Below are 27,780 nucleotides of genomic sequence, written 5' to 3' on the forward strand. Positions count from 1 at the left end.
TGTCAACGAAATTACTGGTTGTAATCTACCATTAAAAATCATTTATATTTTTCTGGACAGTCTGCAGCATTTATACATTTTAATAAAAAATACTGTATATAAATTGAGTGACAAGAAACAATACCAAGAATTGAACTCATAATCAACTTATTTTGCACCATCATTCATGTTTTCTAGTTTTCAATGGATTCTGCCTCTTTTATGCCATTAGTAATGACACCGAATAGATGGCAGTTGTTTAAGAGGATTATCTGGCCTATGCTATCCTATGCTTTGCAGAAATCCACTGAGGCTTTTTGAAGTTCTTTCTAGATATTTTTTCCTGTAGCAGAAACATAGACTTTGAGACTCTTTTAGTGCCATTGAAATGCATTACAAAATTATACATGTTTTTGATTTGCCATCATCATCTCCGCCACCTCCTCCTCCACCTTTCGCTGCGTCTTGTTCAGCTAATAAAAAACACAAAAGGAATGTGAATAATGAGCAAATTCTTTTCATTTTAATAAGCTTCATTTTTTGCATTATAAATGTTAATTTTGTGACATGCATTTTAATTTTATTCTATAACACAAGTGTGTTTGTCCACTTGAAAACTGAACGCACTTTCAGGATTTATATATATTCTTTGATTAATATTGAACAACCAAACTGACAAAGGGTGCAGTAGTTAATATCAGCATTTATCAATGGACAAACACACACTGAACCACTTTTACTGGAAAGTTTCAGCAATTATATACTTACTTAATCCTGTCCCTCTCCACCCTACCCCCCACAACTGAATAATGAAAGCCTTCAAAGGGAATAAACTCTTGGATGAATTATAATCTTTGAGACTATGGGGGTGGAGGGTATGGAAACTTTCACTTAAGTGTTGATTATGATTATATAAACTTTTATCTAGCCCTGTAGAAATCTGTTACCAATCAAGAGAGAGGTACTTTTTTGTATGTTCAATAACTGCTGTCACTAACAGTGTTAACATCTCTCTCAAATGTTTTTGTTGGTCTAAGTTCTGATCTGTTCCGTATAGTAACTTGTTTTCAGATTCATTTTAAGTTGACATACCAATATTAGAATTAAAACTTACATTTGAAAGCTGTGGATCACCATGTTACTAGGTTATTTTCGACCCTTTCCACCTGCATTAAAACATGTCACATAATCAGTGCCCTACCCTCTGAAATGTGTGGATAAAATTAACAGTATGATATTAAATATAATTTGTTTTAATTTTATAATATCTTTTCTATTTTCTGTTCTGAACTTTCCACTGTTGTGGTTCAGCAAATATGTTTATTTCATTTTTTGTCTGCCTGATGGTTAGACAAGGAGGTGGTATAACCAGGTCAGTGTGATCTAGGGAAATGGCTGTATTTCAACATATTTATCTCTGAATAGTTTGTCTGAAGCAATTTAACAAACCCACAACCAACTATATGAAACTGAGAAGGATTTGTAAAACTCTGCAAAAATTAAACCATTGACCTGTTCTGTATTTACATAGCCTTGATTTTGGTGGTATAATAATTTATCACATTCTGTATCTTGTAAGTCTGCTTGACCTCATCCCAGTGTGCATTTTCAAAATACTGGATAACTTATAACCTTTTGTAATACTATCAATTATGTTAATATGCATATTGGCCAATTTCCTCATTGACTGCAAAGGACTGGCTGAGGATCTGGCCAGTTGTGTCTTCAGAGATGTCTGCCTGTGTGCATATATATACTTGGGGATGATCAAATTTTGTATAAGTCACAGTGATCACATCAACTGAGTAACCCCAAGTACCAGCAATTTTAAATGGTCACGATATCTGGTGAGAGTGCAAGTTTGCTATTCTTTCCAGACATATAATTTGATTGTTCTTTAAGTGGAATCTTAGTTTTAAGGGCTTGATCCTGCACCTATTAAAATCAGTGGGAGTGTGTCATTGACTTCAATTGGCATAAAATCAGACCCTAAATGATGATCTTCTTTGCCAATAATTTAGAAAGATGAAACTTTGTGTTGGTGTGAAATGTTGCTATTTTCAGTGGGATTTCTCACTTTTTGGCACTTCTAGAAGTTACATCCGTAAATCCCATATTTGGTGTCTCTTGTGTGGTAGATCCAGCTTGAAAGAGAGAGGATTGCTACTACATCAGAAAAGTATACAGGTGCATATCAAATTAGAAGAAAATGGAATGTACTCCACACCTATAAAGTGTGTGTGTAGAGGGGTGGTTACCTGCTCCTGCCCTGTGGGGCTTAAAAGCCAGCCCTGGGAGAGAGCCAGGGCTGAGGGCAAGAAAAGCTAGGCTGATTGGGGAAATGGCTGCAGCTTGGCCACACTCCAATCAGGCTGCAGCTGGGCCTATAAAGAGGCTGCTAGGCTGAAGCTTAGCCAGAGTCTCTCTCTGCGTTCAGAGAGGGAAGGGTCTGGCTGCAGGGACCTTGAGGGAATACCTAGATTGGAGCAGGACTGAGGGGGAAAGGCCGGGGGAGCAGGGTAGCTCCAGCCTGGAAACCCCCAGGCTGCGAGGCCTAGATTAGGGCTTATTAGGTACTGGGGTTGCAAGGGGGCAGCCCACGGGTAGACAGAGGCAGCAGGTCCAAACCCCCTCACCTGTGATAAGTGGCTGATACACTGCAGTCTGCCCTGGGGAGCGGAGCTAAGCGATGACTGGCAGTAGCCAAGACTGAGGTGAGATGGGGGTAGTGGGTGGGCATTCTCCAGGGAGGGGAGACCCTCAGGGATTGTTGGGGTTTACTGCCGTGGGGCAACACCCCACTGGGAGGAGGCACCGGGTCCTGGGAAGGACTGGGGCTGGCGGCGAGGTGGATCACCAGATGGCAGAGGGCGCTCCAGAGGCTAACGAGCTAATTCCCAAGGAAACCAGCAGGAGGCGCCGCCGGGTGAGTCTGGCTCTATTACAGTGTGTAATAGATATCCTGATGCAATATGGCAAACAATTTATCTCTTGCAATTTTACTATAAGAATGAATTATTGTTGTAGTAGTCCATGCATGTTTATACAAAAGGTGGTGTGTTTTTGTGATGATAAACTTGACATGATAACTTAAGGTACTGCACACCTTAAGCCATATTTCTAAAATATAAGACTTTGAAAGTATTCAGGTGGACAGTCTTTCATTTCAACACTTGACCCATTTTGCTGGACTTCTCTTTCAAAAATTAGTTTTCAATAAGTGATGCCTTTTACAGCATGCTTAAACCACCTTTACAGTGTATCCTTCTGAATTTTTGGGTTAGTCTTATTGTTTAAACTGAGTCAGGAACTCTTTAGTTCTGGTCCAGCCTCTAACAGTGAGTTGGTGTGTGGCCTTGAGCAACTTCCACGTCTGTATAATACGGGAAGAAAACGTACCTACTTCCGATGGATATTGTGAAGATTAATGAATAAATTAATGATTGCACAGTGCCTTGAAGATGTAAAACACTATTTAAGAGCAAGCTTTTTGTTCATGAAATTGTGCCTGCAGTTCACTTTTGGAGTCATTTGTCATAGCTTGTCATCTCTGATCCTTTCAAAGTAGCTCCGCTATTGAAGGGCTGGCACACTTTAGCCCTTATTGCTGCTGATCCAAATGCAGTTATTTTTATAACATAGTTGGATTCATTCACTCTTACACCCTTTATTCAATCTTATGGCCTTATTTTTTGACCAAATCAGAAGTCCTTTCTTGTCATCCCTTGAAGAAAAAGGTGCGGGCTTAGTTATAACCTCCAGTTCATCAAGAGAGTAAAACTGTTGAGTCATCACTAACTCCTGGAAGTTCACCTGCATTGACTCACCTAAGGGATTATTTCTCCCATTTCCTTTTCCACTGACAGAACTTTCGTGAGATGTTGATATTCTCCAGACTCTGGAAAAAGTTAAGATGGTTTTGTCCATGAAGAGTTGACGGGATATGGTTTACTAGACCTGGCAACAACTACCATCAATTCCGTCAACATCCAGGAAACTTGACTAGGTTCCTCAGCAAAGTATTCTGAGATCTCTGGTAGGTTCTGCATACTTGAAAATGTTTTAAAAAGTGAAGCTTCCAGGTAGACACTCCTTACAAGATTGTTTGAAGGTTAGATCGTAGGAAGAAAAATGTTTACTCCTTAGCTACACTGTCAGTGAAGATTTCAAATTACCATGTTGTGAGAGTGCAGTATGATCAAGATCTTTTGAATAAGCTTATCCCCATCATGGATCTCCTCCCTGACTTTCATAAGTAGCCCATGAAATCTCAAATCCAGAAGACTAGGTATATGCTTTGGGCTGTGTTTGAGGCTTCACACAGAGCAGCGTTCTCTGACTTGTGAGAATGTAGTTTTAGCTTCAGAACTTGGGGCTGTCCTGGAAGGTTGAAGGGAAAGTGTTAGACTTATTTGAGGGATTTGCTTTCTTTGGCAGTGAAACTGGTGAAAAAAGAGAAGAGACCAGGACAAAAGATCAACCCCAAAGATTTTTGCAGTTTTACAGGGAATATTCATTGCGTTTTCATTCTGAAGACAGTATACTGAACCATGTCCTTGTTCTCAGCTTGCTTTCCATCCTCTGGGTAAGCAGAGACAAGCTCAAATTGCTTAATAGTTTACAGGTTGACGCCCCCAGAGAATCATTTCTAGCCCTTCTGGTGCCTGAAACTGCTTTATCCTTGGGTAAGCAGCAGTTTTGTTAAGTTCAAAAAAGTCTTATTGACATGGTTTCACTTTCCAATCACCATGGTGATTTTGTCACACTTTCCAACATGGCAGTTTAGGACATCAGTCAAGTAAGTCCTGGATTATGTAATCTTGGCAAGTTACTCATCATTCCACTATAAACAAAGCAAATTCTGCTAGTTCTGGCCTCACAGCACTTGAGCACTGAAATAAATGTGTATTTGGATGTGTGTGCTTCAGACAGAATATGCCAAGTGGTTGCGTAGTATATGAATGAAAACCTTAAAGATGCCTAACCTTTTTTGGCTGCTGCTTCTTCCAGCTTTTTCTTTTCTTCCTCAATAATTTTCATCTTTTCTTCATATTCATCAGCCTGTGTTTTCCATTCCACCCTGTTGTTCTGAAGCCCGTCCAACATTGGTGTAATTTCCTTGTGAAACCTTGAGAATTCCTAAATAAACAATACGAATTAATAAATTGTCCATTTATAATGAATGGTTGTTTTCAGATTCTAGCACGAAATCACAAATATTGTTGATGTGTACAGAAACTTCATTTGCTTTCACCTTCCCATTTTAGCTGTTTGATTATGTGGCAGGCACAGTGAGAGAGATTTAAGTTTGTTTTGTGTTATAAGCTCAGCACTTTGTTGGTGTATGCCTAGCTTGTGGGTTTTTCTGGTGAAGGGAGAAGATGAAGTGCAGTTGTGGTACTTGCTGGCACCGTTCCATTGGTGGTGGGGTATGAGGCCTGTGGTGGGAGTTTATCAGAAGTACCAAACTGAGTCAGTAACATCAAAGGCCCAAATTGTGTGCTGTAAAGTCCACCCTTTTCCCTAAGCCTCCCCCCGTCCCAATGCACTCTTCTGGTGTGTCTTTGCCCATACTCACTATATCTGTGATATCTGAAGACTGGACTTTTACCTGTTGCTGTTCAAAATACTACATTTCATTCTACTGCATGGCATTTTGGAAGAGCCTTAAAATCCAGATGGTGTAGAAACATAGATTACATTGCTGTTTAGAAGGTGTGAACAACTCAAGTACTTCCTGTGCTAATGCAGCACAGGTGCATACTTTTCATTGATCCCCAATCCATCCATGTGTTATGCTCTTCGTGTTAGTGGGGCTCTGTGAAGCTCTGTGATTAAGCTCTAACTCAATTTTTTTAAGGAACTGAGCAACTTCTGGAGATGCTGAGTGCCATTGTGTTCCTTGGGATTTCAGGGGGTTCCACATCTCCAGAAGATGCTAAGCACCTTTTAGGAGTGTGTGGTACTATACGGGAGGAGGTGAAAAATCATGACTCTTTGAATGACAACTATTTGAATGACTAGAAAGGCCCCGCTAACATCTAGAATGTTTTAATCCAAACTATTGTTTGTCACTTGTGTCATTAGAATCAATACAAAGGAAGAATAAAAGTTTTATTCTTACCTTGTATACAAATGTACACACAAAATCAATGAAACCAACTTGAAGCTTAGGCAATTCATCTCCTTTGTTTCTGTCCATCATAGGCTAGAAAAGAATATCAATATTTTAATGTGAATTTGCGACATTTTGATTCAATAATAAGACAACTGTTACTGACAAACATGTCTTCAATAGCTATTATTTCATATTGAAGATAATGCTGTTTAACATGTCAAAATACTTACAATTGGCTGTTGCTCTAGCACAGTTCGCTCCAGATCACCTTGTTCCCAAAATTCATTCGCAACCATAAGGGCAACCTGAGAATGAGAATCTCCTGCGTTACTGATGTTGTATTAATCAATACAGTTGTAGAATGATGCTGGAATGTATTCAAGTCTTTCCAGAAAATGTTGAACAGTTTTGCTTGAGTTAATTAGGTTGTTTCATTTTTAAAACAACCAATTTTTTTCAAGCTAGGAGTGCTGCTGGTCCTTCAACTGGCAGAGTGATTCCTAATATATCCAGTAACAGATCTGCCAGACAGAAGGAAAATGTATAATCCTGTTATCATAGCTATTAATTGAATTTTGCCAGTATGTTTTTTGCTGTAATACTTGTGCATATTATGTATGTATCAACTGAACAAAATTACCTAGGAACTGACAGGAAACATTTTTGCATATTATTGAACTACTGAAACCTTGCTACCAGCTCCCCTCCTGCAAGTTTTCTTGCTACCAATGCTATCCATGAGATATTTGGAAAGGTTCTCCAGGAGGAGAGAATTCTGGTAAATAAAAAACAGCAAAATACCATCATTGTAGAACGTGTAGACACAAAACTACTCCACACTGTTCTTTCTGGGATCATTAACACACGGTATAGGTGAATTACAGAACAGGAGTGCTGCAGTGTGAGGCTTTTGTTATTAAACAGATGGTGTCTGCCATTTTGATGGTATTTTTGGGTATGCTCAATAAATGGTACATAGCTGAAAATAGTATTTTCCATGGTATTCCAAGACGATAGAGCAACATAATAAAAACTCCTAATTATAAAGTATATTGTGTTACATTATTAGAATAGCCATCTGCAGGCTAATGAATGTCTGTCTCCTGACATAGCTCTTTTGCTAGGCCTGCCTCTTACATACCTGATTCAAGATGTCATGACCAGGAAACTCTACTTTTAGTATACTCAGATGCCAATTGGAAAATAAATAGGATTTCATTCTTTGTGTGAAGGATCTATCTTTTTGTTACTATGGATCTACACAGACTCTGTTTCATCCCAGTGGAACCTTACAGAGAATCTAATTCTAGTTTTAGAATTGTTCAAGGAAGTAACCCGAGAGATCAGCTCTGATTAAAGCCATCTTGTCTGTATAGATACCTATAATTCAAGCACTGACAGCATTTCTAAGTAGTGTGCAAGATGATCCCTTCAAAGCCATAAAAGCTCATATTGTTGAATCCATTTTAGAGTGACTTAATCACACTAAAATAGTGCAAGGATCTACATTTGTCTGTGTGTTGGTGTCTAGTTTAAGATCATGCTATTGTAAAAACCGCACCCTAAAACTGGCAGAAGAAAGGCAAGAATTTTGATAAAATAAAAGTGAGTGACAGTCAGTTATCTAGGATCCTTTAAAGAAAGCTAGAATGGATACTACAGGCAGGGACAGCTATACTAATCGATTCGCAAATGGGAAGGTGGGGACAATGGGGCGATGCCACAGAGGGCTCATGGCGTGGACTGCCTAGCATAGATTGCCTTAATCCGTCTTTGCTTCCAGAAAATGGTGTCCAATTCTCAGGCACAATTTGTAGATGCAAGTGGTTATGCTTTGTTTTACACTTAAATATCTATAGACTTGCAATATAAAATGAATTTTCTGTATTGTCATTCACTGATGATGTAATGAGAGAGAGAGAGCAAATATAAATGTGTATGAAATCAAAATTAAAATATTTGTATACAATTTTTTTGAGATACTAACCTGACTTTGCACCTCCCACGGCTTAGTTATAGCTGACAAGTCACAACCAGTCATCATCATAGCCCTTTTGAAAAAACAGAAATACTATAAGTATGATAGAGAAAAAACCTAGGGGACAGATTTTTAAACTTATTCGGGCACCTAAAGGTGCAGATAGGCACCTAGTGAGATTTTCAGAAGTGCCTAGGAGACTAACTCCAAAGTGAAGCCAATGTGAGTTAGGTGCCTAGTCACTTCTGAAAATCCCACTAGGCGCCTATCTGCATCTTATGGCTTCTTAATACTTCTAAAAATCTGGCCCTAGATAACTGATTGAAAGAAGAGTATGATACTGACTACTTACATGATAACTTCTTTTTTGGTTGGGTCGATAGATATATATTTAATTGCTTCCTCTTCTGTTTGCATTTTTTCAACTGCATCCACAATCTTTTGAAACATAGTCCGTTTCCTGTAAAAATATATGAATATTTCATATATAAAGTATTGGTATCCAAAAATGGCTGGGCTTTTGCATATTAGGTGCTTCTTATATTAATGCTTTTCTAAAATAGTATGCTTGTCTAACTCCCACTGAAGTCCATTTATTTTAATGGGAGTTATATTTAGGTATTCTGTAGCTCATAGACTTGGCCATAGATTCCTGACATGTACTGCTTTTGTCAATATGTCAAGCTTTAATATGAAAAGCAAGAGATTTCCTAAATCTGTATATTGCTACTTGTGCTGACTTTATTTCTTGAATCTTATCCAAATATTGTCAGTTTACATATGTTCATTCTTGATTGATTCTGCAAAGAAATCCACTGGAAAAGGTGAAAAGATCGCTATTTATAAAAAGAGGTTAAGTAACATGCTATGTGATCCTTCTGGATGAGAGGTGCGGTAGAGAGTTATTGCTTAATAAATCTCTTCATTTGCATTTAGAGGTTTCACCTCACTGAACAGAGTTGTAACACACACAAAACATTCTAATAAAATTAGAAATATTTATCATTCATTATAAAAAGTGCACTGAATATGGATTACTTGTTGACTTCCCTGTTATCTGCCAACTCTGAAGCGTCAAATCTTAAAACAGTTAAAGGAAAAGAGCTCCATGTGTCTTTTTTTTAGAAAAACTTCAGCACTCGTAGGGCCTGATCCAGCATTCATTTTAGTCAGTGGGAATATTTCCATTGACTTCAGTGGGTGGTGAATCAGGTTGGTTAAGATAGTAAATAGACAAATTATTTGACCATTGGAATTCTTGACACATTTGACACTGGAGATTTTTTAATGTCTGGATTTCTTTGATCATACTTTAATTTCTACATCATAGGCCATCCCTGTTTAAGTTTATGGCAGCATTTTGACAATTTCAGTATGAGTGATTCTAGTACAGAATAGCTACATAAAATATCACACACACACACACACACACACACACACTACAATTGGACTACACTATCAGCATATTTAGTGCCTTTTAAAATATAGTGTGCACTGTCAATGGAAGGTGTGTTTGGATGGCCTAATAAATATATGCTATATATCAGTATGAGACATGGAGAAAAATTCATGATTTGTGTTTTGAGATTTAAAGGCCTCAAGTGAATTAAAAAAAATCTTATTCCTTATAACGAGCTTGAAGAATGACGTTTTTCAGAATAACTTCATTTTAAAATATAGCTCTATAATCTGTGTATAACTAGGAAAAACTACAGTCATGAATTGTACAGGATTAAGAATTTTTTTCAGTAGGAAGTTATACATAATTTAATACTTACTTGAAATACAAAGCCAAGTCAGTTGCTATTATTGCAACTTCAAATAAATGTAAAACGGTTTCAAACTGGCGCTTATTTAGGTTCTGGAAGATGTTTAAACTCTGCAAGATGGAAAGTTTACAAATTCAGTTCCTCTTACAAAATTATCTTTGGTTTGTACTCTACAGGCTGTACCTTAGTATATTACAATAAGCCTGCTATACAGCCATCTATGGTTCCTTCAATCAAAATAAAATGTTAGGTGCAGTTTTGGAAAAACAGGTGTAGCTTAAAAAAAAACAGGTAACCTTATGGTGTACTGTGAGGAGAGTTGAAGATGGTTTAATAAGAACACCAAAATTATTTTATATTCCATAGCCTAAACACTTCTGTTACTACTGATGTGATATTATAGTGACAATAGTAAGACGTTTGATTTTGAGTTATCTGAAGCAATATACAAGTACAGTGTTTGTGAAGGTAAGAGTGAGATTTCCACAGGCTTTCTTCTTTTTCTGAAAGGCCCTACAAATGTTGAATCATGTCTTAAAATAGCTTGGTCTAGGACAGTTGAAATTGGGAGGTAGTTAGATCCTTGAATTTTTAGTAAAATAACAAAACAAATAATACATATGCCATGTTGTAGCTGTGTTGGTCCCAGAACTGAGGAGAGACAAGGTGGATGAGGTGTGGTATCTTTTATTGAACCAATTTCTGTTGGTGAGAGAGACAACCTTTTGAGCTTGAAGAGCTGTGTAAGCTCAAAAGCTTGTCTTTCTTGGTTGAATAAAAGTTGGTTGAATAAAAGATATTACCTCACCCACCTTGTCTCTTTAAAATAAATAATACTTCTACTTCCTTGGACAAACCAAAATAGAAAGTAGCTTTGGAGCTCCTGTGGCATGGTAAATTATGAGAATATCTGAGCAACTACAGTCTTCACTTGCATGATGCAGTGAGCAGCCAACACATGCTCACCATGAAGTTTAATTATCTTTTATTGGCTGGATCCCTGCCCATCCCATATCTTATCCAGACCACATTGTTTTTGGGAGATTCATACCTGTTCTCCATTTTCAAACCTCTTAGAATAAAGATTGAGTGGCATTTATCTTAAAATGAAACAAGAATTTGCTTGGAATGTAAACCAGTGGATTCTAATAAGGTGTGATTATGAAAACATATATAAAGTAGTTCCTATATTCCTTGTGGTGGCTAAACTAGATGGGTGAAATATCTGATCTGCTCTTTTTATAGTAACAGAATCTAGAAGAACTGCCCAAGGGCCACCTTGTTTTATATTAGCCCTTTTTTGGTGTCCTTGGTAGCAGAAACTCCCTTACTGTACAGCTCCTCTTGGGGCATAGTTGCTCCTTCATACATCTTGCAGATTGAGGGGGCAGGGAAGGGATGACACTAGGCAAGGGCCCCGTGGCCTTTTGAAATTCATAAGGATAGATAGCAGCCTAACCATCCTCGACTTCAGAGGGCAGACAGGATGAAGACATGTTCCCATTCCTACTGCTGCTAAGTTGAGAGCAGGGTCATAAGTGCCTGATGATTCCAAGACAGTAGCTGGGGAACCCCTAAAAGTTAGCATTGTAGTGTCCTTGAAGCCCGTAGTATGGAACCCAGCGGGGATTCATGGATTTGAAAGCTAGGAATTATGGAGCATTAATTCTCCTGCTTTCACTTTAGTAGTGCTGGCAGTAAGGCTGTGGGTGTGTTTGTGATTTCACTCAGTGGTGAAGGGTGTGACTGCTCTCTAACCTTATTGGTTGGAGAGCAGACGCCCTTAACTAGCACCTCTTTTAAGATGGAGGGAATGACTACCAAGTGCCCTAAAGTCCTTAAGAAAAAGAGACCACCTTTGGAGCAGGAAGGATCAGGCTGCCAGTCACCCCAGAAAACATCTGTTACCTTTGGAGGAGTCATGGGGAAAGGGGATGGTTGGATGGGGCTGGGATAGGTGACCTATGGCTGTGTGATGGGCTTTACCCCATGTCAGTGAACTGTACATAGACCAGAGCTTATCTTTCCAGATTGCACTAGACTCCAGATCCACTCCGTTCTTGGGGTGTTATGAAGATGTAACTCTGCTACCTGTATACACAATTAGAAACAAACAACATAACCTACAATACATGTAACACAGCAGGACCAATTCTTCCCCATGTTCATTTGCTTGTATGTTGTAGCCACATTCCCCGCCTTTCATGTGTCTAGATTTTAAGCCTTTCAGGGCAGTGATTCTTTTTTTCCATGTAAGTACTACTAATAATATATCACATCTGACTCTAACCTAAGCTGCTGCTCTCCTTCCCCTCCATGGAAGAGAATGAGGATACTGAGCTTTCGATAGCCTCAGACTTTGACATATTTCTTAGACTGTTTAAGCTTTTTGGCCCCTCTCTCTCTTCCCCCTTAAATTGGGGAGAGGAGGAGAGCTGCAGTTCAGATTACAGCCTCTTGTGATATCAATATTCAGGAGCTCCAAAGATCTTGACAAGTTTCTCCAGCAACAAGAGGAAGTTAGGGTCTGATATTTCTAGAATGAAAAACAAGTAGAAAAATATTTTCAAAAATGTTTGAGGCCATCTTTATTCATGAAGCTCCCAGCTAGTTTCCCATCACCACAGTGTTGAAGCATGTCCCAGGTATTTATGGATTTATCCTGCCAACCTCCCTGTGCAGGAGGGAAATAGTACACTTTCACAAGTGGGAAATTGAGGCATAGTGAGAGTGGTTGACTTGTCGAAGGGCACACAGGAAGTCTGTAGGAACGGCTACAATGCACACTCCTTTTGTGGAGTACATACACTGCATTCCCCCCCAACATGGGTACAAATAGCAGTGTAGACGGTGAGGCACTGCTTAGGTGAGTAAAGACATGCCTGAACCCTGCAGGTATGTACCCTATGTGTGTCTCTACTCCCCCAAGCAGTGCCTTCCCCATTACACTGCTATTTTTAGCAGTGTAGTATCCCATTGCCTCCCAACTGTTAGAGACATTCCCTGCCAGTGCCTTTCATTGCCGTATGTAGCTACAAACTGCTGTGTGGAGGCAGCCTGCTTTTCACTGCAGTGTGTAGCTACACATATCCTACTTGCTCCCGCAAGAGGTGTGCAGTGTAGAAGTAGCCTCACCCTCTCCTTTATTTCTTTAAACAAACTAACAATGACCTTTGTGGCAGATGCTTTTCTCCCCCCCCCCACTTCTCTTGAACAGCACAGTGGGGAGAGCAGGGGTGGGAAGGATTCCAGCCCTTCAGTGCAGCACCATTCAGGGTGAGAGGGACTAGCAGCATCTGTAACATCTTCTGAAGCAGCACCATAAAGTGCAGTCTGGGGAGGAAGGTACATGTGGGGTTATTTAGTCTCCACATCCTAAATGAGCTCCTCTCCACTGCACATGCTCAGAAGCTGCCTTTTGGTTATCCCCAAAGGCTATGTCTACACTGCAAGAAATACCTGCAGCTGGCCCGTGTCAGCTGACTCAGGCTACAGGGCTATAAAATTGCAGTGTAGATATTGGGGCTTGGAATATTGACACTGCAATTTTATAGCCCTGTATCCTCATCCCCATGACCCTGGTCAGCTGACACAGGACAGTCACAGGTGTTTTATTGCAGTGTAGACATACCCAAAAAGTCTGAGCAGTCTCAGTGTAGAGTTTCACGATCAGTGTCTTGGGAGCAACACCAGGGTCCCAAGAAGGGAAAACTGAAGGAGCAAGGAGAATTAGTGGTGGGAGTTACAGCAAAGGAGCTATCGAAGGAGGGGAAAGAGTACCAGCTGTTCAATTGATTTTATTTGGGAAATCAGAAACAACTGTGAGTGAAAGTGAGGGTATGGGGGAGCCTGGAATCTTATTTCTAATCACAGCCCAATCACTTACTTTGGGCACCAGATACCATGCCTAGGAACTGAATCCAGATCTCCAGAATCTCAGTCTAGTGCCTTAATCCCTAAAGCATTCTTTTATTTTGTGTTGCAGATCATTAACTGTGTTGCAAAAGTAGAAAAAAGTTCTAATAGTGTGAGTTAAGCGTAAAGGGTAAATCCTACAGTCCTTATTCAGACTGTATTTAGACAACAGTTCTGTCAATGGAGTTGCATGTCTATAATTGAGACCAGAATTTAGCCCATGTGTAAGAGTTTATTTTGAACATCATAGCTATTGTAAGTTTTGGTTAAAGCCTTAACATTATTTGAATATGGCTAATTTTAAGAAAGTATTTTCTTGGAAATCTAATCCAAACAAAATAGCCAGCCAGCAACCTAAGAGTAATGAATTCATCAGAGAGATACAAAGTTAAACCCAGGCCTCTTGGAAAGGTCAGAATCTATAAAAGAGCTTTGGTATTTATCAGTTTTAGTAGAAAGTGCTTATATACTAACCTCGTCTTGTAGCAGAGTTTTACTGTACTCTAGATGATGTCTTTCTAAAATGGAAGATCCATGAAGTTTTGCTAATGGAGCAGCTGACCTGTTGAAAAACAAATAATTGTTTACAGTGTTTCAGAATACATATTTTTATGACTGTTTTAAGTTTGTAGTATTAACGTTCTATCGAGCTGCATATTCCACAGAGGGAGTTTGAAATGGTTTAACATTGCTTGACTAACCTAGTTCTGTGGCATGACACAGAACAATACCTGGTTAAAAATGACACAATACGTATATGCCTTCAGCACTGTCATTGAGAAAAGATCAAGGGAGAGAGTTTCAAAAACACAAGGAACAGTTAGGTGCATAACTCCCATTTGTGCCTTTGAAAATTTACCCCATTTTGTCCTGTGTGTTAGTAGTTCTTGTTTCTTTAATCAATGCACCTTCCCTGTGTAGAAATGTACCTATTATCCAGCTGTTTGTATTTATAACTTTGGTAGGCTCTTGACCTTTCTTTTGGTTGGTATCATTCAAAGTGGACCGTGCCACTGCATTTCTAATTTATTATGTTTTGCTTAAATCGACTATGCAATGCTATTTCATTCCTTTCATGTCGTTGGGCCCTATCCCGCAGAAAGTACTTATAGCTTTATGACAGCGCAGTCTGTGGAAGTTCATACATCGTCAGCCTGCCACAGAAACCCTTCTTCTTACCTCATGCTGAGTGTTAAGCAGAAGTAATTCCAGTCTACACTAGAGTTCTGGGCAGTGAGGGAGAGGGTCATATTCATGCTTTATTGTAGTTGTTTTGAACATGGGCCATGCTTAGCTTTTCTTTTTCTTTTCCTTGGCTAACAGGTCAATTTCTGGGGTGAACCAAGGAGGAATGTGCATGCCATTCATTAATCTGTACATGTGGTAAAGCTGTCATAGATTGCTCACCCTGGCTGACCTCATGAATGGACCTTTCAGTCAGGGAGGATCCTGGTAGGAAGATCTGGCCTCAGCCCTTTTAAAGTTCTTTGGCTGAGCGATGCTCAGTAAGAATAATAGAATCCTAGAATATCAGGATTGGAAGGGACCTCAGGAGGTCATCTAGTCCAACCCCCTGCCCAAAGCAGGACCAATCCCGAATTTTTGCCCAAATTCCTAAATGGCCCCCTCCAAGGATTGAACTCACAACCCTGGGTTTAGCAGGCCAATGCTCAAACCACTGAGCTATCCCTCCCCCCAATTAAAAGACCTTTCCCTTGGGTTCTTGAGTCCCACAACCCAAACATCTCTCGAGTCCAGCAATCCAAAAAAATCACCCAAAGTCCAAAAAAAAGTCCAGCCCCAGAGTTCAAAAGTTCATCTGCAGAGTGTTACTCCCCAGGCTGGCTAAAAAGGTGCCTGTGTGGGGGTGGGAAAAGAGGTAAGGGGCAATCAGTCTGTCTCTCTCCTGTGTCAGCTGGAGAATCCCTGACAATAATCAGAAAATCCCTTAATGCCACTGCCACAAAGTACAACTTGAAAGTTCCTTCATGGTAGAGGATGAGGGTTGTTACCTAATAAGTCATTCTGCATAACTGGCAGGATAGTCTCCTAAAGATCATGATTATTATGTTCCCTAGCTACTGGGGACTAAGAGCCTATGGAGTTCTTGTTGGCTAGCAAATGCACAGAAGCAAGTGATTACAATGTACAGTATATATTATGAGAAAGAATGTATGAAAGATTAATTGACCTACAGATGAAAAGTGGGGCCCTACAAGATGTAAAATGCAGAAAAAAATAAAATTTAAGTGTGTATACATATTGGATCACTGCAAACATTTACTAGTGAAAAGGAAACCCCTCTACCTCCGCGCCCCACCCATCATTTACAATATTTTATACACAGAGCTATGGCCACCAGATCCTTACTGGTGTAAATTGGCATCGCTCCATTGCAGTCAGCAGAACTACACTTATTTACACCAACTGTGGCTCTGACTCTCTCTATTAGTTTTTTTAAATCACTGTACCGAGCATAAGTCTGTTCTGTCTGATGACATTCCTAAAGGGACACACAGTATTTTAGCTTATCTTCAAAAGTAATATTTTGCAAACTGAGCTTTAGAATAATCTCTTGAAATAAGTCTGAAATCTATTTCCTTACCAAATTGTTTTTCTGTATCGCACTAGTTTGTTGTACAGTTGCTTATGAGTAGTGGGCTGGCAGCAATATCTTAAGGGGACTTGACACAAAATATTACAAGGACTTGGCAAACTTTGTACAAGAAAATAAGTAGGTCAGGCTTTGTTATTGCATTCCAGCCATGATAATGTCTTTATGAATTTGCTCCCCACACACCTACATTGCCATTAAATCTTGCCACTTCTTTCTCTAACATTTTGAAAATCCTATTTTGTCTCTTCATCCTGACAATTACAACACCATAGACCAGTGTTTTAATCTCCCATCTTAACTACTACATCTTCCCCCAATTTGGCCTCCCTACAGCCAAAATTACTACTTTGTTAATTCGCAAAAAGAAAAGGAGTACTTGTGGCACCTTAGAGACTAACCAATTTATTTGAGCATGAGCTTTCGTGAGCTACAGCTCACTTCATCGGATGCATACCGTGGAAACTGCAGCAGTATGCATCCGATGAAGTGAGCTGTAGCTCACGAAAGCTCATGCTCAAATAAATTGGTTGGTCTCTAAGGTACCACAAGTACTCCTTTTCTTTTTGCGAATACAGACTAACACGGCTGTTACTCTGAAACCTGTCATACTTTGTTAATTGATCATATGTCACAGCCCTCTCTGCGTTGCTCCACTGCATTTGCCTTACACAGAGTATCCAGCTAAAACTTCTAGGATAAGACCTTGCAGCATAGTGGAGGGGGAAGCTAAGGTGGCTTTAAGCCAGCTTTGCACCCTCCCAAACCTGGGCTTCTCTGCGTAGCTTAGAGTATGTTTACATTGCCATTGAAGGTGTGATTTGCAGCTCATGTAGGCATAATGTGCTATCTTTAATCTAGCTAGCTAGTGTGGGTAAATACAACAGTAAAGATATGGCAGTGTGGACCCTGGTGTAGGCTAGGAATGTTAGTAGTTTGGGGTAGCTTTTATAGCTCGTGCTAAAGCCTGCACGAAAACCTGTGCAGTCACATCCTCACTGCTATTTAGCCACTCTAGCTAGATTAAAGGTGGCTTGGTATGTGTACAAGAGCTGTAGTCGCAGCTCTTGGCAGTAGGGGTCTTTTAGGGTATGTCCACACTGCAGCTGGGAACATACCTTCCAGTCAAGGTAGACAGACAAGCGCTAGCTCGGCTCGAGCAATCACACTAAAAATAGTGGTATGGACATTGTGGCATAAGTGGTGGCTTGAGCAAGCCACCCAAGTCCATGCCCACATGACCCCCTGGATCTGTGCTCAAGCCACTGTCCATGCCAGAATGTCCACAATGACCGAGAAGGGGAAAAGCATATTCAGCCACTGCCTAGCCAACCTAGTAAGGAGCCCTTTAAACTAGGTTCAAAGGGGGCAGGTGACAAAAGCCCACAGGTATAAAAAAAATGACCTTAACAGAAAGCTAAATGTTCAGTCAGGAAGAGGGCAGAGACAGAAAATTACAACAGGGTCCACAGGAGCAACCAGAGTGATCACGGGGTGGGGATGAGGAATCTGCTTGACGTTTTAGATGTCTGTTCACAAATGCAAGGGGAATAAACAGGAAGAACTGGTAGTATGAGTACATACGCTAAAATATGAATGAATGGGATAAATCTCATGACTGAACTATTGATACAGAGGAGTGCAGCTTGTTCAGGAAGGACAGGCAGAGAAAAAAGGAAGGAGGTGTTGCATTATACATCAAGAATATATACACTTATTCTGAGGTCCAAAAGGAGGTGAGAGGCAGACCAGTTGGAAGTCTCTGGGTGAATATAAAAGGAGGGGAAAGTCATGGTAGAGGGACTATTATAGCTCAAATAAGCAAGAAGAGGTAGATGAGGCATTTGTAGAATAAATAATAAATATCCAAGACCTGGTAGTAGTGGAGGACTCCCCAGAGATCTGTTGGAAAAGTAATACGGCAAAACCCAAATTGCCTAATAAGTTCTTGAAATGTGTTGGGGACAACTTTTTGTTTCAGAAGGTGGAGGAAGAAACCAGGGGGCAGTCATTTTAGGCTTGATTCTGACCAACAGGAAGGAATTGGTAGTGAATCTGAAGGTGGAAGGCAACTCAGTTCAAAGTGATCATGAAATGATAGATTTCCTGGTTCTAAGGACAGGAAGGAGTCAGAGTAGCAGAATAAAGGCAACGAATTTCAGAAATGCAGACTTAAGCTCAAAGCAAAGGAGGTAAGATCCCATGGGAAGAAAATCCAAGGGAAAAAGGAGTTCAGGAGAGCTGGCAGTTTCTCCAAGAGGCAATATTAAAGGTGCAACACCAAAAACAATCCTGATATGAAGGAGAGATAGGAAGAATAATAAGAGTCAACTATGGCTCCAGCAGAAGCTTGTTAGCTGAAAATCAGAAAGAAGGCCTAGAAAAAATGGAAATACAGACCAATTGCTCAGGACGATTACAAAAGAATAGCACAAGCAATTAGGAACAAAAATTGAAAGGCTAACGCTCAAAATGAGTTGCACCTAGCAAGGGACATAAAGGCAATTAGAGGAGGTTTTATAAATATATCAGAAGCAAGAGAAAGAGGACGGAAAGTGTAGATCCTCTAGTTATTGGGGAAGGAGAGGCAATAAAGGACAACATCAAGAAGGCTGATATGTTTAATGCCTATTTTGCTTCAGTCTTCATTAAAAAGGTAAATTGTGGCCATATACATAACATAATTAATGTTAACAACAAGGGGGAATTCACTGTCCCACTGAATTCATCTGATGAAGTGAGCTGTAGCTCATGAAAGCTTATGCTCAAATAAATTGGTTAGTCTCTAAGGTGCCACAAGTCCTCCTTTTCTTTTTGCGAATACAGACTAACACGGATGCTACTCTGAAACCTGTACTCAAAGACTAGTTCATGGTCAAACTGTGACCCACAAAGGTCAGTCCTGAGTCTAATACTGGTCAATATTTTCATTAATGACTTGGATAATGGAGTGGAGAACGTGTTTATAAAATTTGCAAATGATACCAAGCTGGGAGGAGTTGCAAGTACTTTGGAGGTCAGGATTAGAATTCAAAACTATCTTGACAAATTGGAGAACTGCTCTGAAATTAGACCAAGCAGATGAAATTCAATAAAAAAAACTGTACAAAGTACTTCACTTAGGAAGGAAAAATACACAACTATAAAATGTGGAATAAATGACTAGGTGGTAGTACTACTGAAAAGGGTCTGGGGGTTATAGTGGATCACAAATTGAATGAATAAACAACGTGATACAGTTGCAAAAAAAAAAAAAGCTGATATTCTGGGGGTCTATTAACAGGAGTGTTATGTATAAGACACAGGAGCTAATCGTCCTGCTCTACTTGGTCCTGGTGAGGCCTCAGTACTATATCCAGTTCTCAGCTCCACACTTTAAGAAAGATGTGGACAAATTGGAGAGAGCCCAGAGGAGAGCAACAAAAAGGATAAACGGTTTAGAAACTGACCTATGAGGAAAGGTTAAAACTGGACATGTTTAGTCTTGAAAAAAGAAGTCAGAATCCAAGCATAAAAGTGGGTCACCCTCTCTTTAAGACAAATTAGGAAAAACATTAGCTAAGAGAACTCCTTCCTCAGGCTCTCCCAATGTCTTGGTGTTTTCAAATAGGTTATAAATACTCTGTGTCAGACCCTCTTGATAGATGCGCTTTGTATAGCGCTGAACACACAGTGCATGCTTTCCAAATAATTATGGAAAATAGTATAGTTCGTATCTTTGCATGTGCTGATATGTTCACATCTTTCTTTTAGTTACTGGTACAAATGTTATATGTACAGGTGTTTGTACATATAAATCAGTGTAGCTGAACTTACTTCATCTGATACAAATTATTGGTCCCTCTGTGATCAATGTCATGGCAGAAAGCAGCCGCAACCATGGCGAAGGCTTCGAGATCGGTATAGTATTTCTTTAGTCTACCTGTCTATAAAGCAGGAGAGACTTTTTTGAGTATATACCTGCTTGAAATTTACAATTTCTGTTGAATTTAAAAGAACTACAAATTGAATGTAAGGTAAGTTTTCAGTGACAAAACATACCATTAGTAAGGTGAACATTGTCTGTCCCACGTTGAATCCATGCCGCCAGTTATGGTAAGTTATATTTCGATAACCCTTTCTGACTGTGTACATCCATCTTGTAAGTACCTGTTTCAAATAAAAGGCATATTCTACTCAATAGTGTTAAAATATAACCAAGTCCTGGAATGTGTGTAAAATTGAGATGGAATTTCATATCTTTACAGGAAATATGCAGCTTTTGGAAATTGTTTCTAATTAAAATAAACATACTTTATATACTTATTATGAATCTGTGAAAAAATCTACTCGGAACAGTGGAAAGGTAAAAGATATAGAATGTTTTATATATAAAAAGCTAAGAACAAATGTATGCTACCGTTGCTTCTAATATTTTACTGTGGGACAGTTCTAGTTAAAAGAACTTGGTACTAAGGGGAAAAATGTACCTAATATGACAAAATAAATCTGACCTCTGCTGGGACTTTGAATTTTTCAACCACATTTATCTCAAAGAATAATCGTATTCCGCACTTAATCAAGCCATGCTCTGTAACGGGAAAGTCACTGAAGCGGAATTCATAAAGTTCCACTTCCTTTGGATCAGGTAATTCCTCTCTCTGTTAGGAAAAAAAAAAAAAAAAAAGGACCACAACAGTTTTGCTTTGTTAGAAGGAAACTAGAGTAAATTCAGTTTTTTCCTTGCTTTTTTTACTCTATCCCTGTATAAAGAGTTCATGGTCAGGCCTATCATGTGTACATAGCTCTCAGGTTTCAATGCACACTACTGTATATTAAACTATAATATATACTTTAGATCACTGCTGTTTTTCTGCTCAGAGGGGATGGGTACCGTTTATTGCTTCCTGCAAACTGGTAGTTCTTCCCCACCTGTATTCCAACAAAATCCACATTACAATTATAGTTTCTTTAGCCCTATATTGGGTAAAACCAATGGTTACTTTATTTTAGAATGCATTTCTTAATTATGCATATAATTATTGTACTTCAGATTATTATTATTATTGTATTACATACCTCACCTGTGGGACTTCAGTGAATCTTTGGGACAGATGATCAACTGTTACCCTAGAAATCATGGGTGCTACTGAGGGTGGGGAGGGATCATAGTTCAGGGCTACCTGGGCCTCTGACTCCCTTCTCTGGTGTCTTCTGAGTGCACCCGCCTCTAGGTCTTAGGCCTCTCACTTTCCCTCTATGGCAGAATCCCATGATTCTCCCACCAAGAAAGATTACTCAGCAAGTCTGACTGGACTCAATACCTGCAGTTCTTCCCTTCAGGAACTTGAGACCAGCAGTGAATAAAGTGACCCAAAACAACTTTCTTAAAACTATGTATTGCTGAATCTTATCAGTAGGAATACAGCATAGCCAGAGAAAAGTATTTTTAGGGCAATAAAAGGCCTACATGCATGTTTATCTTGACTAAAGACCTGCCTTCCCTTAGCAGAGACCCTAGTTGGGCTAAGCTACCTTGAGACACTCCCAACCTCTGGAAGGCAGTTTCTTCCCCTTAAGCATCTCACAAAACCAATCCCTCTCCCCTTCAGAGAATGTCCCTATAAATCCCTCTCAGCCTTTGATCTCCCCACCTTCACAGAGTGGGTGACTTAGTCCTGGAAAAGCTGGTCTGGCGAGCTCACCAGGGAGGCGGAGGTAGCATATCAGTTAATAATCCTAGGTGTTTTCTGAGGAACTCTTATCTGGGCCACTGTCTGTCTTCCTGGGTAGTTTTTTTACCATCTGGCTAAAGTACAGTAAATATCTTAACAATGCTCAGGCAAACATAGAACTGATGTATTTGGTAGATTACAGGAAACTCCAAATCCATCACAGTCATTTGCCCCTCCCTACCTGCTTGTGGATGGTTCTGTGCCAGTTGTGTCCCTCGTGTAGTTTAGAGCAAACTCTGCTCTAAACTACACTGGCTTCCAGTCACCCCAAGGGACAGTTCTGGCAGCAGAGGACTGCCTGAGTGGATGCTCTTCCCCCTCATGAATACCCTTTATTTTAGAGGCAAGTGTAGCTACTGTCAGAAATGACCACTACCCTGTCTGCTTGGTTTAAGACTGCTTTGCACTGAGGGACCACCAACAAAGCAGATTTAATGTGTATGAAGATCTCTAGCCTTTAGAGTTATTAGCACAAAAGATCTCTATTTTCACTTATGACTTGCTTTATTTATATTAGTTGCACTCATACACATACAAATAATACACCAAGGGTATTTACTCATGATGCTCAAATGTCACGAAATGCAAAAATTAAGACTCTTGTAGTAACTTTAATTTGTCCACATTGTACATAAGCTATTAAATATATATTTATACTATAATTAGTGGTGGTAATAATAAGTACCTAGATCAGAGGTCTTGTTTTTCAGTAGTACATCTCAAAGCCCTTTACAAAGGAAGTCAGTGAAATGTCAGATTCCATTTTACAGATGGGGAAACTGGTAACTGAATATATTACAAGTGTAATGTGGGCAACGTTAGGATGAGAACTCTAATTTGGATTTCTCTTTAAAAGAGAATCTTCATTGTGTATTGATGCTATAACTTTATATTTAATGTTCTTGTTTAAAAAAACACAAAAAAAAACTGCACATGCAAGTTAGAGTACCCACTTAATTGAAATGAATGGGATGTGGAACAGTGATGTCACACCTCTGCAATTGTTGCTGTTTGGTTGGAGATATTTGCTGTAAATATTGATTAATGTACATGCAAAAATATTTCTGCCTTTTCTCCCAAATGTGGAATTTCCCTTTAAATTTACTCTGGTCTGAGCTCAAGAAGAGAGAATGGTCAGTTCTGGAGCAGTGACAGTTTTAAGGCCCAATGTTTTGTGAGCCAGCAGATCTAGAAAACACCTGCTTGCTTTATCCCATTAGTGATCTGACATTCCAGGCTTCCTATAGGATTAAACATTTCTATGTAGCCAGGGCACGGCATGAGATATCAAACCTTCAGTTCTTGATACCCTGATGTATAAAAAAGCTATTTAATTTCATTTCTAGAGGTTTTAAAAATCCATTCCAGTGTTTTATTCCACTTGGATGCCCCCAGAGAGTAATTAAGGCACCTTGATTTGCAAATGGAGAGATCTAAAAATGCATTATTGCTATTAATTTTTGTAAGTCTTAAATTTAAAATGAATTTACTTTAAAATGTGAAGGTATAATTTTCTATTCATACTTTTCATTTCACTAGTGGATGTGCTTATATAATCAAATGTAATTTAACACAATCTTTCAACTGTAAAAACTGTGTACAGTCCTAAACCTGATATCTGCAATGTTTTTAGAGGAAGAAGGAAGTAGGGGAAAGGCAGAGTTCATTTTACTGATAACTATCTGTAACTTTAACCATAAATTCCTGCTACATGGCAAAGTAAATAAAAGCCAATTAACTAAAGTTTTTCAAATCCTAACAAATTATAGAAACACATCAGGTGTGTGCTACTGCTGTTATTAACCCCCTTCATGCCCTATACATTCACTTCTTATTCTGGTGTCCTGCCAATTTCCTCTTCCTTCGATGTATGTTGTACTAATATACACACAACTATACCTTTAAATTGAGTTTTTGCCATTCTTATATACAGTAGGTTCCCATATAAAACTCAGTAATATTCATTCATGCAGACTGAATGACGAATGAGCAGAGTCAATCCAATTAATCATAAAATAAAATGAAAAAAAAATTAAAATTATTAAGAGAAACAAATAGCAATGCATTTTAAGGAGGCAGCTATAACTCCTTCAGCCTGCAATAGTAACTAGGATAGTCCCTTTTTTCTCTTTGGGAAATAAGAGCCTGCAAGCACTTAAGAATGTAAGTAATTTTCAATGGAAATACTCATGTGAGTGACAGTAAGCATGTGCCTAAATGTTTGGAAGATCAGGCCCTAAGTCAGCATGCTGTGTATGTTAGCAATATATCTGTCCAGATATCAAAAACACATTTGGTGTTTATTTTCTTGATCTCTATTATGCCATTACTGGTTAACATAATGGTGGGAATTTTAACTATGGCTTTGTACAGTGCCTAATGCAATGGAATCCTGGTTAAAGACTGCGGTGGCTAGGTGCTCATGCTATACAAATAATAAAGAATTTCTGATACGATGCTGATTCTGATAGAGATGCAACACAGATGACATTAGCCCAAAGTCTCTTTTAAACCACCTAACTCATCCTTGTTCTTTTCCCTCTCTTACCTATCTGACTTTAGCATCTTTCAAAAGGTATTATGCAAAGAGGTAGCAAGTTGTCTATTTACTGAAAATTAATTGATTGCTTTGTGAACATTCAGGTCAGTCCTAGGTCCTAATTTTGCATTTTGCCCCTTTTTACCTACTTCTGGCAACCAAACAATACAAGCAATGTATTCAGTTTTCAACCCCTGTATGGTGATGCTGACCATGCAGCCTAGAATAGAATTTGGTCTATTTTCTTTGAATCAGAATACTATCATAATGATCCTTGGCTAGTTCAGCTCCTCTTGAACAGTACAAAGTCTTTACTTCCTGCATTACCTCTGACAGACTGTCATATGACAATCCAGGGAGGATACTGTTTTAGTGGGTTGGTACCATGGGAAGTGTATAGGTTGAATATCTGTGTATGAGAGAATGTAACATATTGCCAGAAATATTTTTACGAGGCACCTGCACAAGATCCCTGGAGCTGATGACTAAGATAAATATGTTGTATTAAGTAGAAGGTTAAATAACACATTATTAACACAAAGGAGTCCCATCACAGACTGAAGTTAATCGGCCACTGAAATTTAAGAATCAGGTTTCATAACTTACCAAAATCTTGAGGAGGGCTTTCTCATCACAGTCTTCAATACTGGTTACATTTAATTTCTCTTTGTATTTCTAAAATGAAAATAAATGAAAACTTGAGTTTCTGTTCCACAAGATTTCTATTTGAATTCTGGGGTACTAGAAAGACGCTCACCAATATGGACTGAATTTCTTCAGGGGTGGCCTTTGTCTGGTACATGAGCATTTCCTGAGCAATGTCTTTCCTGTTTTCAAGCTTATTCATTTTGTCATAGGTGTCAGTATTTAAAACAGACCATCCAAGGAATTGTGTAAGACTCTGGAACAAAACAGGGGAAAATGGGAAATGATGTAGTGACAATTCATTTGGCTTAATATTAAAGGAAAACTGACACTTTGAACTCCTTAAAATGTCCAGCAGGGTACTTACGTGCCTCCAACCAATACAGCTTCTGAGCTCTAGGCACTGGCTTCCTTCCTTGCCCCGAGAAAGCTCAACCCCCGCTCCACCCCAGGACCCACCCCCGCTCCACCCCTTCCCCAAGCTTCCACCCCTGCCTCTTCCCACCCAGTTCTGCTCCCTCTCTCTAGTGTGCCCAGTCCCCGCTCTTCCACCTCCCCCCCAATGTCTCCTGCAAGGCCGGAACAGCTGATCGCGGCTGGTGTGAGGTGCTGGAAGGGAGGGGGAGGAGGAGGAGTTGATTGGTGGAGGCGCTGGAGGGGAGCTGGCTGCTGGTGGGTGCTAAGCACCCGCTAATTTTATTTTGTGAGTGCTCCAGCCTTGGAGCACCCATAGAGTCGGCGCCCATGCTCTGAGCCCTGCACAAACTTTAATACATGCAGCTTCACAACAACCAAGTAATATAGGAAAGCATTTTTCCCATTTTGCAGACGGGGGTCTGAGGTGCACAGAGGTTAAGTGACTTGCCCAGTATATGGGTGCACAACCACACTGATGTCAACGGGACTTTACACAGGCTTGCTCTCAAGGAGCTCCTTGCAGGATCAGAGCCTTAGGGGTGACATCCAGTGAATCAGATGGTCTGTCATCTCTGCCCTGAAGACTACAAATACTAATTAATGTTAGTTAAAGGATTTTGACCATCCTTAACTAATCTAATATGGGTTTTTTTGTTTATTTGTTAGAATGATTTTTTATCGTATCTGCTGTCTGTTCACTACTGGAAAAAAGTTCACAATCCATCATAACTACAAGTGTGTAAAGAGTTTTAATGGAAATACTTTTACTATTAAGAATAATTGCTACCTAAAATAATCCTTTTAGTAATTTTTAACTGAGTCTTAACTAAAATATCTCTTAACATTAAATGATCATCTACAAAATCTTTTGTCTCATTAAACTTACTTCAGTGATCTGTTCATCAAATTCATCAAAGGGTTTTCCATCTTTTCTGTTGTAAAATGTAGCTACTCCCACAATTTCTTCTTTTTTGTTGACAATAGGCAAAGACAGGACATTTTTGATTACCCAGCCTGTCTCATCCACAGGCCCTTTCTGCAAGCAAGCCAAAAGAAGACGACCTATTGCATATTTCTTTAAAAATAGTCATACAATATTTTGGTATTATAATTGTAAATGTCACAGTTGGTACCCAAAGATCACAAATAAGTACAATAACAAAATTATCAGCCATCTCCGCAACTGTGGAATGTATGAATATTTGTGCAATCAACTTTATGACTAAGGGGTAGATGGCATTAGGGTATTTTCCTATAATAATTACAATAAAAGAAATACTGTGTTATTACCTGAAATAAAAAATACTCATCTGCTCGTGCATTCATCATGTTACAAATCTGTGATATAAGGAAACAAAAAAAATCCCCATTGTTTAGGTGCAGTATATACACTCAGATCCATAGTCTGGCATTTTAAAGAGACATATTCATTTCTAAGAGAAAATTAACTATTATTAAAGTAGAATTAGCTACTCTGGTATATGCCACTGGGAGTTCTGAAAACACTCTGCCTTGTGTATGGTACTCATAATATATTTTATTAAGCATAATAGTTACTTAACGATATGCAGGAAGAAGGCAAAATTTTATGGCAGGACATTAAAGAAGAATATTATATCCAATTTGAAACTGTATGGGGAGTTTTAGGAAGAAGTAAATAGTTGAGTTGAAACTCAGCTCACTAGGGCTAATGCCTACTGTTAGAAAAAGTGCCACAGAATCAGCAATGACTACAGTACACATGGAGACCTTTAATTTTGTATTTCCACTGAAAGACAATATCTTACACCATGCTGAAGCCTTGGTTCAGATTTGGGGCCAATCCATCTTTCTGCTTATAACCTGTACCAGGACTAAAACTAAACAGAAAATTCTACAAGTTTCTGTTTGCTGAGTTGCTGACAGATCATTCTTTTGCGAGAATGGATTTGTACGCCTGCAATGTGAGTCAGAGACCTAAGCCCTCCTACCCATGAGATGTCCTAAGATCTGTCAGGAAATCCACTGATTCACAGGTCATCTGCATAGAGGGTTTGTCCCTCCAGGCTACTGATTGGCCCCTGTTCTCCATGACAGCTATAATCCTGGAGAC

At 39.3% G+C, this 27,780-nt stretch overlaps 1 protein-coding gene across 1 annotated transcript in view; it reads right to left on the reverse strand.

Moving 5' to 3' along the window:
* Positions 1-3,729: 3,729 nt before the first annotated feature.
* The window catches only part of PDE6C (phosphodiesterase 6C), a gene marked incomplete at its 5' end in the record, with an annotated part of 49,653 nt that continues 25,602 nt past the window's right edge, over positions 3,730-27,780 (reverse strand). Inside the window, 14 exons of the mRNA XM_084635610.1 lie at positions 3,730-5,118; positions 6,104-6,187; positions 6,328-6,402; positions 8,085-8,148; positions 8,428-8,535; positions 9,854-9,954; positions 14,234-14,321; positions 20,190-20,299; positions 20,415-20,522; positions 20,867-21,013; positions 25,233-25,301; positions 25,384-25,527; positions 26,575-26,724; positions 26,979-27,026. Of these exons, the coding sequence (XP_084491736.1) occupies positions 4,960-5,118; positions 6,104-6,187; positions 6,328-6,402; positions 8,085-8,148; positions 8,428-8,535; positions 9,854-9,954; positions 14,234-14,321; positions 20,190-20,299; positions 20,415-20,522; positions 20,867-21,013; positions 25,233-25,301; positions 25,384-25,527; positions 26,575-26,724; positions 26,979-27,026 (1,455 nt within the window). The 3' untranslated portion in view covers positions 3,730-4,959. The remainder of the gene's footprint in view (positions 5,119-6,103; positions 6,188-6,327; positions 6,403-8,084; positions 8,149-8,427; positions 8,536-9,853; positions 9,955-14,233; positions 14,322-20,189; positions 20,300-20,414; positions 20,523-20,866; positions 21,014-25,232; positions 25,302-25,383; positions 25,528-26,574; positions 26,725-26,978; positions 27,027-27,780) is intronic.

This window comes from Lepidochelys olivacea (assembly GCF_965140295.1).
Source record: "Lepidochelys olivacea isolate rLepOli2 genome assembly, chromosome: 7".
NCBI classification, from domain to species: domain Eukaryota; kingdom Metazoa; phylum Chordata; order Testudines; family Cheloniidae; genus Lepidochelys; species Lepidochelys olivacea.